The 18,176-nt window shown below is 58.7% G+C and overlaps 2 protein-coding genes across 24 annotated transcripts in view; one reads left to right on the forward strand and one right to left on the reverse strand.

The window, feature by feature from the left end:
- The first annotated feature begins 239 nt into the window (after positions 1 to 239).
- Positions 240 to 4,351, forward strand: MFSD10 (major facilitator superfamily domain containing 10). Of its 8 annotated transcripts, XM_036853713.1 has the most exons (13): positions 243 to 375; positions 801 to 1,018; positions 1,120 to 1,216; positions 1,456 to 1,559; positions 1,865 to 2,023; positions 2,107 to 2,268; positions 2,531 to 2,639; positions 2,758 to 2,869; positions 3,128 to 3,236; positions 3,329 to 3,419; positions 3,549 to 3,596; positions 3,675 to 3,764; positions 3,965 to 4,351. In XM_036853713.1, exons 2-13 carry the CDS (start codon positions 845 to 847, stop codon positions 4,078 to 4,080), a joined length of 1,371 nt encoding a protein of 456 aa, XP_036709608.1. In that variant the 5' UTR covers positions 243 to 375; positions 801 to 844; the 3' UTR covers positions 4,081 to 4,351. The 8 variants fall into 8 exon arrangements, with proteins under 8 accessions (XP_036709607.1, XP_036709609.1, XP_036709608.1 ...); XM_036853712.1 differs by having other exon boundaries at positions 240 to 375; positions 3,549 to 3,764; XM_036853714.1 differs by having other exon boundaries at positions 241 to 375; positions 3,128 to 3,419.
- A 474-nt stretch (positions 4,352 to 4,825) lies between these two features.
- ADD1 (adducin 1) overlaps positions 4,826 to 18,176 on the reverse strand; it is a 76,819-nt gene continuing 63,468 nt past the window's right edge. For 5 of the 16 annotated variants that reach the window (XM_036853699.1, XM_036853696.1, XM_036853690.1 and 2 more), the window contains 6 exons: positions 17,259 to 17,399; positions 16,533 to 16,622; positions 15,723 to 15,815; positions 11,270 to 11,426; positions 8,808 to 8,906; positions 4,826 to 6,761 (listed from right to left, as the gene is read on the reverse strand). In XM_036853699.1, coding sequence (XP_036709594.1) covers positions 6,391 to 6,761; positions 8,808 to 8,906; positions 11,270 to 11,426; positions 15,723 to 15,815; positions 16,533 to 16,622; positions 17,259 to 17,399 — 951 coding nt within the window. In that variant the 3' untranslated portion in view covers positions 4,826 to 6,390. Of the gene's footprint in view, positions 6,762 to 8,080; positions 8,162 to 8,807; positions 8,907 to 11,269; positions 11,427 to 15,722; positions 15,816 to 16,532; positions 16,623 to 17,258; positions 17,400 to 18,176 lie in introns of those variants that run through there. The other 11 variants (XM_036853698.1, XM_036853693.1, XM_036853705.1 and 8 more) reach the window with 7 other exon arrangements.

Consider the following 18,176-nt stretch of genomic DNA (forward strand, 5'->3'; position numbering starts at 1 on the left):
TCTGCAGGTGTATTTTGGACGGAGGCCTCCGGACAGAGCGCCCAAAGCCCCGAGGTCCTCAGCGGGCGGGTCTTCACTCGGGCGCAGAGTCCGGGGGCAAATGGGACTGTGGCCTGTCAGGCGCCTCCGGTTGGATCCCTTCCCGCCGGTAAGCCGCTGCCGGACCCAATATCTGGCCGAGTCACGCGGCCTTAGAGGACCGGCCGAGGCCCCGCCCAGCGGCCGGAAGAGGGCGCGCAGGGCCGCCCACTTCCGACTGGGAGACGCGCCCACTTCCGGGCGGGCGTGGCGTGGTCGGCGTGCGCAGCCCGCTCGCCGGTCTATTCCGCCTTCGTCCGTCCCTCAGTCTGTCTCTGCGGAGCGTAGACCTCGCAGGTGCGGGATGGGGCGCGCGACCAGGGGCGGGCGGGTGTCTTGTTCTCCGGCTCGCGGGGCCGCCCCCGCCGCCCGCCCGGGCCTCAGTTTCCCCGGCCGCTCCGCCCGGGACCGTGGGGTGGCGGCGGGGGCGGGGAGGTGCCGGGGCCGCGATGCCCCACCCCGGCCCCTGGGACGGTTGGCCTCCAGGGCTGCGGCTTCTTTGCGTAACCCCCGCAGCCTGCGTTTCCTGCTGCCCAGGGTCGGGGGCAGGGTGCACAGAGGGACTCCTGTGTTGGGTCACGGGGCAGGCAGACCCTTTAGGCGCTCGCTGGCTCTTCGCGGGTTGGGGGCACGGCAGGAGCTGGGGGTCTGTTTCCCCCCAGGTAGGTGGGTGTGGGGCTGGGGTACCCAAACGTGCCCTCGTGCGACGTGCCGTCTTGCAGACCCGCCACACGCTCAGCCAGGCCGGATCGGAGCGGCCCCCATCATGGGCTGGGGAGCCGGCGGGAGCTGCACCCCGCGCCCACCCATCCGCCAGCAGCCGGCACCCGAAACCCGAGTGGTCGCTGTGGTCTTCCTCGGCCTCCTGCTGGACCTCCTGGCCTTCACCTTGCTGCTGCCCCTGCTACCTGCGCTGCTGGAGCGCCACGGCCGTGTGCAGGTGAGCACCCCCAGTCCCGATGCCGCTTCACCCCCGATGGCTGTCCATTGCTCCAAGCCCCTCAGGGACTCTCCAGCCCGTCACACTTCCTTGCTCTCTAGGATCCTCTCTATGGCTCGTGGCAGCGCGGGGTGGACTGGTTTGCTGCAGCCATTGGGATGCCAGCCGAGAAGAGGTACAACACCGTCCTGTTCGGAGGTATGGTTCCTGAGCCGGGGCTGGGGGCCCACTTGGGTCTTGCCTTCCTGGTTCCTCCCTTCTCAGTCCCAGGTCCTGGTCCTCATATTCTCCCGCCTGGGCACTGTCTGTTCCTCCTCCAAGTGGGGGGTCTTGGGGCCATCTCCGCTCGAGGTCCGTGGCCTAGGAGTGCAGGGCCCAGCATGGTCCGACCCTTGGGGACTGGGCAGTGTGGTGACTGTGACCTCTGTCTCTTCCAGGTCTGATTGGCTCCGTCTTCTCCCTCCTGCAGTTCCTCTCGGCGCCCCTCACGGGGGCCGTCTCTGACTGCCTGGGGAGGCGCCCGGTGCTGCTGCTGTCCCTGGTACGGGTGCCCACAGATGGGAGCCTCTTCCCGCCCACCAGCAGCCCTCTGGCGAGGCAGCTGTGGGCCCTCCACGGCCCCTCGTTGCCCCCTGGGGGTGGTGTTCGGGGGGGCGGTGGCTTCTGTGGCTAAGCGAGGCTGTGCCAGAGCTGCTCTTGCCACGGGGACACTGGGAACACAAGTGGCCCTTGGATGCTCCAGAACAGGGCAGGGTCCCAGGGTATTGCTTGGGCTTGCTGGCCCCTCTGTGGGCCCCTCCTGGCCTCAAGTGACCGTGCCTGCCCTTGGTCCCCGCCCTGAGGCAGGCAGGCTTGGCCACCTCGTATGCCGTGTGGGCCACTTCGAAGAGCTTTGCGGCGTTTCTGGTCTCCAGGATAATTGGGGGCATCAGCAAGGGGAATGTCAGCCTCTCCACCGCCATTGTCGCCGACCTGGGCTCGTCTCCCGCCCGCAGCAGGGGCATGGTGAGTGCACTTCAGGGGGCTTAGGGGTGGACGGGCTCCCGGGCCCGGGTCTCCCTGCCTGGCTCAGGCAGTCTTCTCCCCAGGCAGTCATCGGGGTGGCCTTCTCTTTGGCCTTCACGCTGGGCCCCATGCTCGGCGCCTCCCTGCCCGTGGAGACGGCGCCCTGGTTGGCCCTGCTCTTCGCGGTCTCCGATCTGCTGTTCATCTTCTGCTTCCTGCCGGAGACGCTGCCCCCAGAGAAGCGGGTAAGGTGGGAGCCAGACAGGCGCAGGGGCTCGCTTCTGGGGCCTGCGGGGAGGCCGGGCCGCCCGCTCCCGGTGTCCAGACGCTCTTGGGACCACAGCGCCTCCTGGGGCCCCTGTGTTGCCCAAGTCCCCCTACCTCCAAAGCCTGGCAGGTGGACTGGGGGCAGGGGCCAAGCAGGTTCGGGTCAAGCCCACCCCCAGGTTGCGAGGCCTGGGGACACCACCAGCCTCGTCGCAGGCTCCTCAATCCTGTGCCCTCCAGGCACCGTCCATCACGCTGGGGTTCCGAGCTGCTGTTGACCTGCTCAGCCCCCTGGCCCTGCTCTGCTTCTCAGCCGTGGCACGTGGCCCGGACCCGCCCATCGGAGTCAGTAAGGAGCGGGCCCCCTCGTGAGGGTAGGGCTGTGGCTCCCTCGGGCTGCCCAGGGTTCCCCCCCAGCTGCCATCGGGGCCCCCTTTCCGCTGACGTCCCCTTCCGCTGCTCCGCAGGGCTGGGCAGCCTGCGCCTGCTGGGCCTGGTCTACTTCCTCTATCTTTTCCTGTTCTCGGGCCTGGAGTTCACGCTGAGCTTCCTCGTGCACCAGCGCTTCCAGTTCAGCAGGTGGGAGCGTGGGGCCCCTGCCGGGACCCCGCCTGGGCACGCCCTGCCCTCTCCCCATCCTGAGGCCCCGCAGCCCCGCCGCTTCAGGGCTGACTCCTACCTTGGCCCGTCCCCCGGGGCCCAGCCCGGGATCCCGGGGCGGGCGGTGCCTCGCGCCGAGAACGGGTGACGCACGGGCCGTCACCCAGGCTGCCTGGCTCTGCGTGCGAGCAGCACGGGCGCAGCAGGGAAGGGGTGCTGATGGCTCGCTCCTCCCAGCCTAGAGCAGGGAAAGATGTTCTTCTTCATCGGCCTCACCATGGCCACCATCCAGGGCGCCTACGCCCGGCGGATCAGCCCTGGCGGGGAGATCGCAGCTGTGAAGCGGGTACGGGGGCTCCCCTGGGCGTGGGGGCAGGCAGCGCCCCGAGCTCTGCGGAGGCAGCGGGGTGGTCCTGAGACCGGCTGTGCCGCCCGCAGGCCGTCCTGCTGCTCGTCCCCGCCTTCCTCCTCATCGGCTGGGGGCACACGCTGCCCGTGCTGGGCCTGGGGCTGCTGCTCTACTCCTTCGGTGAGTGAGCGGCCCTGACCAGGCTGGCGGGGGTGCGGTCAGGGGCCGGCGGCCGGGAATCCTGGAGGGTCGCACCCCTGCCGGCCCCTCCTCCAGGCTGACGGGCGCCTCCCTGATGTCCCCCACCAGCCGCTGCCATCGTCGTGCCCTGCTTGTCCTCCGTGGTCGCCGGCTATGGTGAGAGGCCCTTCCCTTGCCCGAGGTCACCCTGGGTGGCCCACAGGCACCTGACAGCCTCTCCCCTTTCCCCCACAGGCTCTCCCGGGCAGAAGGGCGTGGTCATGGGCACGCTGCGGAGCCTGGGCGCCCTGGCCAGGGCTCTGGGGCCCACGGTGGCCGCCTCAGGTGAGGGCCGTGCAACAGCACTCGGGGCATGCTGGGCCCCTGGGGAGGCCCCGCCAGGCCAGGGGACTGCTGGCCCGAGCTGGAGGCCACACAGCCCCTGCTGGCCGCCTCGGTCCCAGCCACTGAACCCCCCCCCCAGCTCAGCCCCGCCGTCTTGTGGGGCGGGGACCGTCGCCATCACCACCCTGCTGTCTCCGCAGTGTACTGGCTGGCCGGGGCCCGGGTCTGCTACACCGTGTGCGCGGGGCTCTTCCTGCTCCCCTTCTCCCTCCTGCGGAAGCTGAGGTCTCCGGCAGGGACGCTCAAGGCCGAGTAGCTGAGCCACCCCTACCCCAGAGCCGGGCAGCTGACGCAGGGAGTGGGAGGCCTGAGCCAGGACGGCTCCCCGCCCCCCAGCCCGGGGCTCAGCCCGGGGAGGCCCAGGACTCGCACTTGTGCCTGTGACACTCCTATGTGGACCTGCCTGCCGGGATCAGACTCCAAAACCTTCCAGGCTTTCTGTTCACTTGTCTTTTATACTCAGCGACACACAGGGTATATCAGCCAAGTCTCTGAATGACCAAATAAAGCAGCTGTTTTGTATCAAGTGCCTTTCTCCAGTGCCCAGCTCTGCCTCGACACACCCGCTGCCCAGGGAGACCCCCAGGCACCAGGAGCAGCAGCTGAACACGCGTTACAGCTCCACGGTCCGGAAGAGCACAAGGCTCTGCCCAGGCCCGCTTCCCTCCTTCTGCGCTGTAGCGAGGGGTGGACAGGCCGACGGACCGCCCCCGGGTCAGCACTTACCAGGTGGTACTTGGGGCGTGTCCGGCAGACTGGGGAGGAGCGACCCTTCCGCTGGGCTCCCCCCACCTCGCCTGGACCCTGCCCTCCGCCCCCTGAGGAAGAACAAGCGGGCACTGGGGTAGGGCACTTCCAGGTTAGAGAGTCCCCCGTGGTCCAAAGTGACAAACTGCGTGGGATCTTTTTTTAGAACATAAGATAAACTTCTGAAGTCCTATTTTAAAGGAACAAAGAAAAGGAATTCCGATGCAAGACGGCTTCCCAAGTTTAGACAAGAAAACTGCTTAAAGAATTTTATTTGTGAGTAAAACATGTTACAATGAAGAAAGGCTGTAGAACTTGTCCTCCCAAGCCTGTGTCTGTATATGCAACTAAACTTCATGTTGTAATACAAAGAGTTAAACTACAAAAATGAAATTAAAGTCATCGCATACGTGGGGTCAGAGGAAGGGATAAAAGGAAGAGCCCGCGGTTAACTGAGGTGCAGTGCAGGGTGAGGGTGGAGAACTCTACCACCATCTTGGCAATGAAACGATACACAGGAGAGAAGTGGCTTGCCTGCCAGTAAGCTCGACGCGGAGGTCAGCGCCATGCAGCCGCCTCAGGTCCTGCCTGGGTGTCGAGCGTGTGGGACCTGAGCCCACGTCGGGCACTGGGTCCCCCAAGGGCCCCTCCCCCCTCCTGGGGACCTGTCTGGGGGACAGGCTGGCACTGGAGCTCCTGGGACAGGCCACTGTCGAAGAGACACCTGGCCACCCACCAGTTCCCACTAAGCAGCTAGCCGCTATCTTCCAGGGATGTGAGTGCAGTGAACTTCACCCCGTGGCGCTGGAGGGCGGGAGGTGGGCTCCGCCAGTGGCTGCACAGGGCGTCAGGTGGGACCCCTGGGGCCAACTCCTACCCTGAACTGCCTTCTATCGAAGCGAGGGTACCCTCCAGGCTGCGCCGAGCCGAGGTTAAGAGCAGACCCCCCAGGAGAGCGCACGGAGCCCTGCTGCGCTCTGCCACAGGCCCTGGGGAGAGAACGAAGCACAGCGCGGACCGTTCACTCACAGCGTGTAGGGTGAACTGCAGACGTGCTGAAAGGACATCTAGAAAGCACTCTTCCCCTCCTGATGCACCTTCCCTACGACGACGGGGATCGAGAGCCCCCAGTGAGTAAGGAATGGAGCCGCAAGTCTGGTTTTGGCCGCTGGGGGCCGGTGAGACCATGCATAGGTTACCTGGGTGTACACAGGCCCGTCCGCTGCTGGGACTGCCGGCTCAGCCCAAACCCGCCTCTCAAAGTCCGCCACGGTGGCCTGGGCCGTTGGCGGGGACACGAGTGTTCTCACAGGACCACGGCTTTGTGTATCCAAACAGATGAGATCACTGAGCAGAAAATGCCAGCAAGAAGCTACAGGCCTGACTCAGTGACCCGAGACCGGGGTGAAGGGAGGCTAGCAGAGACGGGGCACGGGTTACTTCACAAGAGGAGGGGGGCAGGGGCGGTCGAGGCCAGGGCTGGCAGGGCCGCCCCCGATCCAGCCAGAACCTGGACTTAGCTAAGCCCCTGGGGACAGCGTGTCCCCGAGGGGCTCATGAGATGGGCCGAGGTGCTGGTCCCTGCAGGGCAGGGCTCCGAGGTGGACGCAGAGACCAAGTCTCCCCCAGCACCTGAGGCTGCAGGCCGGGCCGCTGCGCACACAAGGTTAGCACCGGTCTCCGTGGGGATTTGGTCACGCCGCGAGGGAAGCGCTAGCTACACAGGGGTGGGCCTTTTGCATTCCATTACACAAGAAGACACGGGCATGAGACACGATCGGGGACAGTCTGGTGGCATCGGTTTGTGCAGGAAGGGCCTTCAGGAGTCGCTCCTCTTCTTGCTCTTCTTCAGGAAGGAGGGAGTGCGGAATTTCTTCTTCTTTTTGGAGGGGGACTTGCCCGGAGACCCATCACTGCCAGGGTCCACAGCAGCCCCCTCCTCGGCAGCCGGGGAGGCGGCCTCGTCAGCCGCCTGGGCTGTGACTGGCTCAGGGATGGCCGCCGAGGGGGACCTGGTGGGGCCTGGAGGGCCCCCTGCTTCACAAAGCCCCTCTTCCTCCTCCTCCTCCTCCTCCTCCAATGTCGGGAAGCAGAGCGCTTCTGAAGGCTCATCAGGGGACAGGTCAGGGAGAGTCGGCGTGAAGGTGGCGGCATCACTGTCGTCTCCGGAAGCCGGCTCCTGCGGCAGGTCTGGGGGGAGGGGTGGGAGAGGCGAGGTTAGAGGGCGACTGCCTGGACCTCCAAGGGGGATCGCAAGCGCCCTGCACTAAACAAGAGTAAGAAGCTGTCAGTAAGATCTACTCTGCTTCAGGCTGGCTGCAGCTCACAGTGCAAAACGTGGGCTCAACCTCAGGGTGGTTTTTAGCTCCTTCTCATGGACAACGTGCCGACAAAGCCAGACAGAGTCCCAGGGCTTCGGTCCCCAGTCACAGAGACGGTGATGAAGGCAAGTGGAAACATTTTCAGTATTGCAACGTCTGCGTTAAACACTTGAACCCTTTTAAAGGACACGTGTTAGTAATCCTGAAATCAAGCCTAAATTTGTATCCACGACACCTGGTCTCCCCCAAGGAGAAAACTATATAAAGCTGTGGCAGCTGGTAGAAAACTATGAGTTGATTCCCAGACCCCCATCAACATCAACACCAAACAAAGGCCATTTTAGGCTGGAGAGTTAAAAAAGACATGAACGCTAAGGTAAGGGACGGGCAAAAAATTCAAGCCCCCTTAACAATTTGAACATGGAAACATAAAAGAGCCAAATGGAACTTATTTTAAAGAAACAGCCTGAGGACTGGTTTCTACACTGACCCTGGGGGAAACCAGTTTTGTAGATTTTTTAAAATAGTCCACCAAGTCACCAGCCACTGGCAGGTTAGGCAACAGCAAACCTTCAGTGCCTGGAAATCTAGCCAAACGTCCGGAGGTGAGCAGAGGCTGGGCTGGGCTGAGGTGCGGAGGCGCGGCTGCAGGGGACTGGGCGGGACAGTTAGGACTCACTCCGCGAAGCATGCACAGGTGGCCTGTGGGTGCTCAGGGGAACTCTGACCATCTGACAAATGTCACATTGGGAAAACAGCACTAAATGTCACTCTTCCACCCCCTCAAATTAAGCTTAAGCACCCAGTTTAAGCAAAGATCCAAACACATGCGACCCCCGTGCAGCAGGTGGCAAAATCCCCGCCTGAGTCTAGTCTAGACTTGTCTCGAAGGCTCAACAGGACCACGTGGTCCCTCTGAAACTTCTGAGACCCACAGTGCTCGGAGCAGCGCCGCCTCGGCCCTGGGGGGACTCGAGGACAGGCTGCCCGCTGCACAGCTCAGGGGACCCAGCCCCTTCCAGGAAGGCCACTGCCCAGGATGGAGGAACTGGGTAAAAGAAGGGCCTTTGTTTTTATTTTGAATAAACAAAAAACAAAAATTAATAAGCAACAAAGAAGCAGGAGAATGAGGCAAAGCACAGGGAATTCCGATTAAACAGCAGAGGGCCAGGCAGCAGGCGGTACTTACTATGGTAACAGGTACTCTTTAGCACATCCACCTCCTGTTTGTAACGCAGCCACAGGAAGAGAAAAGCACAGGTAGAGAATCTATGCATTCAGTCACAGCCATCGGGTTACAGAAGGAGAATGGCCAGGCCATTCTTGTGGACACAGAAAAGGGCAGGAGGTGAGCCACAGGCTCCCGACAGGCACGGGAAGCACAACGTACAAGACTGAGGGACAGACACGCAGGCCACACGTCACAGAAACACGGTGGGTGGTCTGAGAGGCCAGGGGAGGCGGGCACTCTCCACGGACTGGGAAATATGGCCAAAGAATGCAGCCCTGTGGCCCAGACACAATGGAGGACGTTTCCGGGGGTGATCCGAGCACAGGAAGGTCTAGGAAATGTGCAAGCAGTGGGCAAAACTGACATCATGAATGAAGGCAGGTTCCGATCCCCAACGACTGTCCTCCCACCTGTGACATCACACTAACGAATCTGTGTTGCCTCAAGTTACCCCGGACAGAACCAGCACGGGAGCGGAGGAGGCTGGGCGAGCTCAGAGCGGATGACGTACTGTCTTCCATGCAAACACACTCGGCTGTTAGTGTCAGTTCAACTACTGCCACACTCAGCTGCTTTTCTTACACAAAGCCACGAAGTTCGGCCCCTCCTGGCGATGCCACCCCGGGCGGCCGTGCACCCTCCCACACGGGGCGGCCGCATACCCACCTCCAGCCGAGAGCTCACCTTCCTCCAGCTTGATGGGGGCGCTGGGGGCAGTGTGGGGGGCAGCAAGGGGCTCCGGAGGGCTCTCTTCTTTGTCTTCTCTAGTCTCGTCCAGATTCCCTGCAGGTGCACACAGGGCAGAAAGAGCGTGGTGAAGGCCTTTGGGCACGGCGGGCCTCCCCTCGCCCCTTCCCGGGCGGACGGGCCCTCCCGCCCTGCCCATCGGGCTGCCTCAGGGAGGGCGGGAGGGGCTGCTCAGGGCGCAAGCAAGAGCCCAAGAAGGGAAGGGCTCGCAGCCGCTGGCCTCAACCTTTTCCCCATTCCTACCCGGAAGAGGACAAAGGAAGCCACTCCTGACGGGGCTGTGGATCTCGGTTTGAGAATCTGCCAGAGCTGCCTCTGTGACGGGCTGTGACCGGTGACCCCCAGCCTGTCCTCTCCTGTCCTCTGGTGAGGGGCCATGTCCTCACCATCCTGCCTCTCCCGCTGCTGAGCAAGAGCCCAGGGTCCCAAGCACCCTCGCCCTACCTGCCACCTCAGGGGACATTACAGGAGCGTGACCTTGGTTTTAATTTGTTATTTAGAGCATTTTCTACCAATAATTTAAACTTGGCAGTTGTAACACATATTTTTATTTTCTATAGTAAAATATGCTAAGGAACAGAGGAAAAATTACAAGAACTAGGACTCAGGATCCTGAAATTCCAAGTCTGCCTCTCATTTAGGGAAAAATATATACCAGTATTATCTTAATTCCTTAAATCTCCTTCTCCCATTGAAACTTTTCACGTTAATAGCTTCAGACCAACTTGCTTCCCCAAGTCCCCCGAGCCTACAGCTCCCTTCCTGAAGCCAAGTGTCTCTAAACAGAGGCCTTCACACCTCCTGCCTGAGTGAACAAATTCCTTCAGCCAGGAAAAGAAGCCAAAGGCCAGGGGCTTTCTTCCTCGTGCCTGAGGTGCTGCCTTTGACAGACAGCCTGAGGTCACCCGCGGCACACACTACCCGCCCCCCACCGCCGTGCCCAGAGCCAGCACCAGTGCTGGGCAGGGGCTTCCTGGCAGTGGCCCCTGGCTGCCACTCCCACTGCCGACGGCTCCGTGATCACACAGCACGACCACAGCTGTCCCCGTCCACACTCACTCACTTGCTGTGACATCACTCCTCATGTAGCCTCACATATAGAGGAAGTATTTGTGTCTTGTGGTTTAACTCAAAAAAAAAAAAAAAAATCCAGGTTTCCCAGACACTGGAAGGGTCTGAGTCCAAAGGGCAGACACACATATGTGTGCACAGGACTTGGGATTAGGCTACAGGACCAGTAGCTCAGGCCCACACACCAGTTCTTGCTCTAAGGCAAGTAATTATGGCCATAGCTCAGACAGAGCTGTCTACAGGGCTGCATGCACCGTTCAGGAGGTGATCAGAATTCGTGCTGTGACCAGAAGATCAGGCTCACTCTGAATCTATGTGCAGCAAACCTTAATTTTAATGCATATATAACAAAGTGACAGGCAGTGATGGTGTAACACACTGAAAAACAATTCAGCAGTTTTTTTGCACAACTCAAATTCCAATAGCAGCTATGTGATGCATTATGTAATTGGTCTAAAACAAGACTAAAAAAGAAAAAGTTAAATTGGGGCAAATCAGAGGTTGCATTTGAAGCAGGAATAGTTCCCAGGATGGTCCCCCATTGACCTGGAGGGCTGCTCCCAAGAGGAAGAAGCGTGGGCCATCCTATGGTCCCGCGGACAGCAGCATGAAGCTCCTGGAGGGGACGTCGTGTCCCAGGGTCTTCGTGGTAACCAACCCAGGGCACTCAGGGACAGTGATTCAGACCCACTGAGCCTTCGTGTCAGAGGCAGTGGGAGGCTGGCTTCTCTCTTAGTTCTCAAAATGTTTGGATGTGCTTTTAAAAACCTGAAGTTTGAAACAAGCTGCTCCAAGAGGTTCTGGCTCTCAGAGCCACTTATTTTCCTTTGTTGTAAAATAGTCCCAACATGTTTTACAAAAATATGACCTCCTATGTCAGTGAGCTACCAAGAGAAACAAAGGCTGCACCAGCACTGGCCACACCCTTCACAGGGTCTGGAAAGATGCCAGAGAGCCCGACACGCTAGTCCCTGGGCCTGTGACCGTGCCCAGCCAGGGAGCTCTTGGGGCTTACGGAGAAAAAGAGTCCGTGAGAAAACTCCAAGCCGTGACTGCAGCTGAGATGAAGGTGGGAGGAGACCGCGTGCAGGGGTGCAGGTCACAGACCCGGGCCGGCCTCCGCCACATGCGGCCTTGTTCTTGGGAACAGATTTCTCTACTCCGCCCTCTCCGGGAGCAGAGCAGGATGTGCAGAGACCGGCACGCTGGGCTTACCTTTCCTCGCCACCTACAGTCAGCACAGGACAGAGGAGCCCACAGAGTGCTCCCTGCCGCCTCTGCACCCACGAGCCGGCCCTGCGGCGCCCCGGACCCACGAGCTTGCTCACCTTCGGGGCCCTTCTGCTTGCGCTCCACCTCTCTGCGGTAGTCCTCCAGCTCGCGGTCGGTGAGCGTGTTGAAGGGGTTGGGGCCCGCGGTGCTCACGATGACGTGGGGCTGGTACTCCTTCTCAATGATGGCCTTGGAGGCCGTCACTAGCTCGCCCTGCGGACAGAAAGGGACGGCTGGTCCGCAAGAGCCCCGCCGCTCCAGGACTCTCCCTCCTCCCGGGCAAGGGGGGGCGGGGCGCACACACGTCCCTGAGCGGCAGCCTTCAGCAGCAGACTGAGAAACACATGCAACAGGGCAGAGACTCCTAGGAAAGTCCTTCAGACTTCAGAAGCAGAGGCACCAACGTGCAGATCAAGTGTGTAGAGCATCCCAGGGAGAGGCCCATCTCCTCACAGACAGACAGGGATGGATGCAAAAGGGGACTTTTAAAGTCAATTACCCTCCTCCCAAACCAGAAAATGTCATGATCCCAACACTCAGGTAGGTGTGCTCAGAAATGTGCTTATGTTCTAAGAGCACAGAAAAGTTCTGTTCTTTTGACTGTGCATTTGATTTGTAACTAGATCCTGTAACTTACCCCAAAACATTAAGAGATAACAGAATGTCACAAAACACCAGCACTTGTCTGAGGAATTTGGAAAACTGTAAGAATTTATACAAAAGAAAAAAGAAAGCTTAAGCAAAGCGAAGCACACAGGTGGCCCGGTCCTCAAGGAGGAGGCCGACGCAGCCGGGCGCACAGGCAGGGAGCAGCGGGCAGCCCGCGGGCGCTTCGCCCGCCCACCCTCGCCTGCCCAGCGCAGCTCTGTGCCCCGCAGCTCGCCAGCTTGGCCCCCACACGCTCTGGGGCTCAGTTTTGAGAAAGTTAACCAGAACTCAAGCACGTGCCCTTTACTTAAGGAGAACTTCTGGAAGCCAGTGAAAACAGGAGAATCCACAATCGTTTCGATGCCAGGCCTGGCCCGGCAGCGCTCTCCTCGGTGGGCGAACACCAAAGGGAGAGGGCGCGCCAGCGACGTGCATGAGAGACAGGGCCAGGCCGAGTCCCAGGACATTCAGCTCACCGGCCAGCTGCTCCCCTGGGAACCTGGGCTGAGCAGTCACCGTCCAGCGACATGGACCCCAGGCGAGAGAAGGAAAAGGCTGGAATCCGCAGCCTGTGCTCAGAGAGCCTCGAGATCGGAAATCAGCTGCCTAGATGGGGAGGGGGCTCCTTCTGAGCAGGCCCGACCCCAGGTCGACTGGCTTTTCCTTCAGAAGTAGCCCAGCCTCCCCAGACAGAGATCGGATCCTCGTCTGCCACGAGTTAGCTCTGTGGCCTGAGACAAGCCCCTTGCCGTCCACGGGCCTGTTTTACAGGCCTCGCGAGGGGCCTGCCAGGCTGACCGCAGCTAAGACGTGCTGAGCACTAACATCCTAGGATCTACGGCAACTAGGGAACTGCGTTTGCATCCTGGTATCGCTGCCAGTAAAATGAGATGGAGATTCGAGCTTTCAGAGAAATGTTTACATCATTTAAATCAAATGATCAGTCAACTGCCACGGAGACGCCCTGTGGTCAAGCAAGGTCCTTTCTGTCTGGAACACCTGGCCCTCGAGGTGCAGCATGGCCGGTTCCTGCCCCCACTGGCAGGGAGCTCCCTCCTCCAAATTCCTCAGCTGAGGGCCGAGATGCCTTCCAGACCAGCTCTGAACAGATCCAGGGACACAGGGACCCTGTTATTCTGGAGGGAAGGAGACACAGATACGCTTGAGATGCAGAGGGACGCAGGCCCGCTGTGGAGCAACCCAGGCCGAGAAACCAGGATGTGCAGTGGCTGCTCCCGCCAGCAGGCCCCGCGGAGACTCTCGCTGCTGCCGTCACTTGGAGCCACCACCACGGGCTCTAAGCAGGACAGACGCCCAGCAACTACGTCTGCCCCGACTGACACCGCCTGTGTGGGATGACAGCTCCAGCTCCGAAGCTGTGCAAACCTGGTCTAGTGCCCTGACCTCTCTGAGCATCAGATTTTCACCTGTAAAACCTACTCAGGTTTGAATTTACACTCCAGGTGCGGGGCCACACACACACTAGGTGCTCAACACCAGGTGCACCGGGAGAGTCCACAAGTTGGGCCGCAGGCCTCCTCGCATCTCTACCATGCGGCAGGGGGCTGCAGGCACACGCGGCAACAGGGAAGCTCGCGCTACACAAATCGCACAACAGAGTTCTTCCCGCGCTGGACAACTTTCAGCGTAGACCTTCCCAGCCTGGTCTCTAACAACTCGGTTCGCTCGTAACGAGGTCCAGAAGGCTGCAGGCCGGCTCGCGCAGCACTGGAGTCGAGCGCGCCTGCAGCAGGGCTCAGCATTCCTTTCAGAACCGAGCGTCGGGCTGCGGCTGGCAACTCACCGCCCCTCCCCCGTCAGAAGACACCCCCTGCCCTGGGTGAACAGCTGTCACCATGCGGGAGAGATGGGGGCAAAGCAAAGTCCTTCCAGAAAAGCCCCAACTTCCCAAGTCCCAAACACCTGTTCCTCAGGTTCTCAAACAGGAAGCAAGTATCCATACACTTGCCTTACCGGGAAGAGGATGTGTTTAGAACCTTAACAACCCCAGTCCTTCCCTGGTCAAGGAGAACTCAACTTGCCAGCAAGCAGTGCCATCTTCCAGGAGTAATGCCGTCTGCATCTTGAGGTCCACACTAAAGGATGTGGACACAGACCCAGTCAAGGAAGCTGGCGGAGTCAAAGCACACTCTCACCCCTGGAATGAGACGTGCGTAGTGGGAAGAAGACCAGGGGTGCAAATGTGAGCACCAGGAGGCGGATGATGGAGGAAAACCAGGAACAGAAATCCGTGTCCAGGGGCGTCGACATCTCCCCAACCAGGAGCAGTCTCCTCGGCTAACCGCACCGGACACGGCACTCACAGCGGCATGCTGTTCAGATCTGCTGTGGGGAGGACGCCGGAATCTCCAGGAATCTCACTCCCACAGACTCTTAACTTCCCAGCCAGGCACGAGGGGGGCCCTACGTACAACACTTCACGAAGCGGTCGCAGGTGCCTGGGACGCACGCCCAAGTCTGAGCACCACGCGGTGAAGCAAAAGCCAGAGTGCAACTGGAGGAGGAGCCACGAGGGCACCCTCCAATCCAGCTCGCCAGTCCGCCCTCCAGACAGCCCTCACAGGAGCAAACAGAGACCGCCAAGCGCGAGAGAACGCCAGAGAGACCACACAGCAGTGACTGCGCACTGACCTGAGCCCACCAAGCTGGAGGCGGCTCTGGGCTCTCACAGTAAGCACCCTGGGGCCATGGGCTCAGCACTCTGGACGCATCTGAGAGAAAGAATTATGAACTACCAAGATCACAACAGCTTATGGTCCAAAGTCGCAACATGAGAAACAAGCAACGGGGGTAAGAAGACATCTTTCTCCCTTGCTCTGAGAAGTTCCTCTAAGAATGGTAGCTGCAAGTACATTCTAAGGACAAGGAAAAATGGGGCCCATTGAATTAATATATAAATGTGCAAGAAAACTTTACCAGCAGGGCTTCCAGACAGGAATATAGAATCATTAGTGCAAATCTGATTTCTCTGGCAATGGGAACGTTGATAAAATGATATTTGCATCTCACTGGAGGTGTATTAATCGAAAGAGACCCTGAAAATTTCCTTTGAACACAGGGTACACACCACTAAGACACTCAGCCGTGTGGTCGGCCACTCTGGCTCTACACACTAGCAGCCTGAGTGTGTAGAGGGTTTCCTTCCACCTGGGCAAGCTACACCAGATACATTTTCCACCTACGGTACGTGTCAGGCACGCACGTACACAGAGAAATTACAATTCTGGGTTTCAAATATTCATAAGTATTTTTTCCCCCTTGCAACACTTAAAACAATTATCTAGGTTTTATTTTTTGTTTTTTTTTTTTAAGGTAAAAATACATTTCCTCAACAAGGGCTGGCAAAGACTGTCCCGTTTTATTTCCCATTCCTCTGAAATGACGTCTTTCAATCATACAGCCCCTGGCTGCGGCGTTCATCGCGCCCCCGGTCACAGCTGAGCGAGCGAAGGCAGACCGTCTCACGGGGCAGCCGACAGCTCGCAGTACACCCGTGAGCCTCCTGCAACCGGCACCTTGTAAAAGGCAAACTCCCAGATCCCCACACATGCACCCACCAAAGTCACATGCGGAACTTCAGAAACATCCCTAAGATCAGCCATTTCTCAGCACAACGTAAAAATGCTGAAAATTGTAAAAATAACCTCATACAAAATGCTTTATTTAAAGAACCGAATAAGCAGAACAGAACCTTTTGTACGATCTCACAAATTAATTGAGAGATCCGTTTAAAGCTCCTGCGATACCTAAGACAATACCTAGCGAGGGCGACAGGTGAGGGGCGGGGCGGGTAAAGAGCAGGGCGTGCCAACAGGTAGCTGAGGGCGGGGCGGTGAGTACCTTTCTAAAAGAGAGAGACTTAGCGGGACTAAAGGTCTGCTCTGTACGCTCGAGCCCTTCGATTGTTTCCGTACAGTCAGAGAGGGGCGCGTCCTGCAACAGTAAACTGAGTCGTCAGAGCCCACCAGGCCCGGCTGTGGAACATCAACGAGAGCACAGGATGGAGCCAGCTGAGAGCATGCAGCGGGACAGCCGTCAACAGCGATGCAGCGGCGATGGCGGTGCAACGTGCAAACACGGGCCACAGAACCAGGACCGCGGCTGGCCAACATCAGAAAAATGCAACAACAATCACCAACCCCGGTGAGTCATGTTTAAAACATTCGGTGGCAACTTAATTTTCAGAGATAACTACTTACACAGTTACCTTCAATGTGCCATGAGGTACAATCCTTTTACAGAAATGCGTGTAAATGTGGACCACATTTACAGGAACCCTCTGCACTTTTCCCCAAGCAGCACTTTGTTGTGGACAGCAATCTATACAAGAACCAAAGTCCACGACACCCACCCTCTTCCAGCGTTGTACACAGTTGACCGCTAACACCGGGCGAACCCAGGCCCTCAGCCAGGCATGCACGACATGGAGCTGGGCTGGAGGGGGACACGGCCCTGGGCATGCTTATGCTTGGTCTACCACTCAAGGAGGAGTGGCTGGGTTCCTTCTTATCATGAAGACTTTGAACAAAGAAAACTGGCTGCCTAGGACACTTACCTCATAGTCATTCTCTCGCAACCTAAGAATAATTTTGGAGCAGGCAGTCATTAGAGCCACCACCCACTACCATCAGAGACATCCTGAGCTCTCACCTGGACGAGGCTCCTGTCCATCACTACACCACACAACACCTGGGACTGGGGGCCAGCCGTCTTAATGTCCTGTAGGTTCTGCTCTCGAATCTGAGGATGGCAAGAAGGGAAACACACATCAACAGTACAGAGAAACCTCGCTGTGACTGAAAGTCACCGTTTGTGCGCTTGGGCCCCCCAGCACAAGCTACTCTTCTGTTCTGCCCTGCACCCCAGCGGGTCCTGCGTGACCACCGTGCCCGCTTAACGGTGCTGGTCCAGCCCGATTAGTAATTCATGGGTCTGAGGAGACAGAGGGCCCCTTCCAGATGACTTCGGCAGGCACAGACCTCACTGAACTCACTAACTCGAGGGGAGGCACCCCCTGTGTGCCCATCTTTTAGTGACACTGTGAACACTGGTGGATCTCATGTTCCGATATACCAAACGTTCTAACTCTTCAAATGAACCCTGCAAGGCAGGGGGCAAAGGCTGTTCTTGCCAGGAACAGGCTCTGCAGCTTCAATTCTGCCCTGCTATGTGAGCAGGTGTTAGTTCGACAATGGGGGCCAAAGCGTCTGCTGCTCACGCACTGCCACTGCACTTTGTTAGCGCAGCAGCAAAGCAGTGTGAAGGGAGGACCTCAGCAGTCACGTGGTGGCAGCGGAGGTCCTCCTGGAGCTACACCCTCCCAGCTGCAGCCGCAGGCCTCCTGCCCCACCCAGGGCCGCCTCCTCCCGCACGCACGTCAGCTTCCACCGATTGCTGGTGGCGGTTGGTGCACACCTTGTTCCTCATCTCCTGGACCTCTTTTGGGTTGGTGTTCAATGGGACAAACAGGTTAGGGACGGCAGAGGTGGGAGTCCTATGTCCATCCTCTTTAGTCCACTGTAATAGCAAGGACAGTTGAAAAGTCAGAATCGTGACAACAGTAAGTGACACCACAGCATCCAATTTGTCCAACTCCTCTCACATCTGGTCATGCACCGAACTTCACAGAGAGTGAACCAATGACCACACCGCCTGGGTCACTGCAGTGGCTGGAAACCAGTAATGCTGGAAGCCAGAGTTGTGACTGACTGGCAAGTGCCAGTCAGAATGCCCAGCTGAAATCTAGGGCGCGACACGGGCTGACGACAGAGCTATGCCCCATGACTCCCTCGGACAAGCCGCGGGGGACCCTTCAGAGCACACTGGTTCACCGCTCCGAGAGTCCTCAACACCAAAGCCGGCGGGAAGCATGAGATGACGGGGTCATGAGAAGCGGTGTGACGCTGCTGTCCAGGTGAGGGGAGACTCTGTGCGGTGAGGCGAGAGCGGGCATCACCAAAGTTTTGCATTAAAATAAACTACCGCACCAGAATGTACTGTTTGCGTAGCTATTTCAACCCAAGAAGATTACTGTATGACGACTTATACAGTAGCTACCTGGCGGAAGAGTTTGGTGATGTCAAATACTTTATATAATTAATACTTTTGAGTGTCACAAGAATGTCCCAAACAAACTTAAAGCGCTCACGGACCCTCACTGGAAGGCTGTTTTAGATACCAGTGCGTATCACATCAGCATGCTGCGCCTTTCACGCCTACTAGTTTTTCAGACCTCCAATCAAATATGAGATTTTTAATCAAATTCTAATTCTTAGGCATGAGTAGGCACTGAAC

Source organism: Balaenoptera musculus, chromosome 5 (genome assembly GCF_009873245.2).
Source record: "Balaenoptera musculus isolate JJ_BM4_2016_0621 chromosome 5, mBalMus1.pri.v3, whole genome shotgun sequence".
Classification (NCBI taxonomy): Eukaryota; Metazoa; Chordata; class Mammalia; order Artiodactyla; family Balaenopteridae; genus Balaenoptera; species Balaenoptera musculus.

Coding starts and splice junctions, on each gene's coding strand:
- MFSD10 (XM_036853707.1), top strand. CDS start 528: ATGCCCCACCCCGGCCCCTGGGACGGTTGGCCTCCAGGGCTGCGGCTT. Junction 3,237..3,328: donor AGATCGCAGCTGTGAAGCGG/GTACGGGGGCTC, acceptor TGCCGCCCGCAG/GCCGTCCTGCTGCTCGTCCC. Junction 3,765..3,964: donor GCCCACGGTGGCCGCCTCAG/GTGAGGGCCGTG, acceptor CTGTCTCCGCAG/TGTACTGGCTGGCCGGGGCC.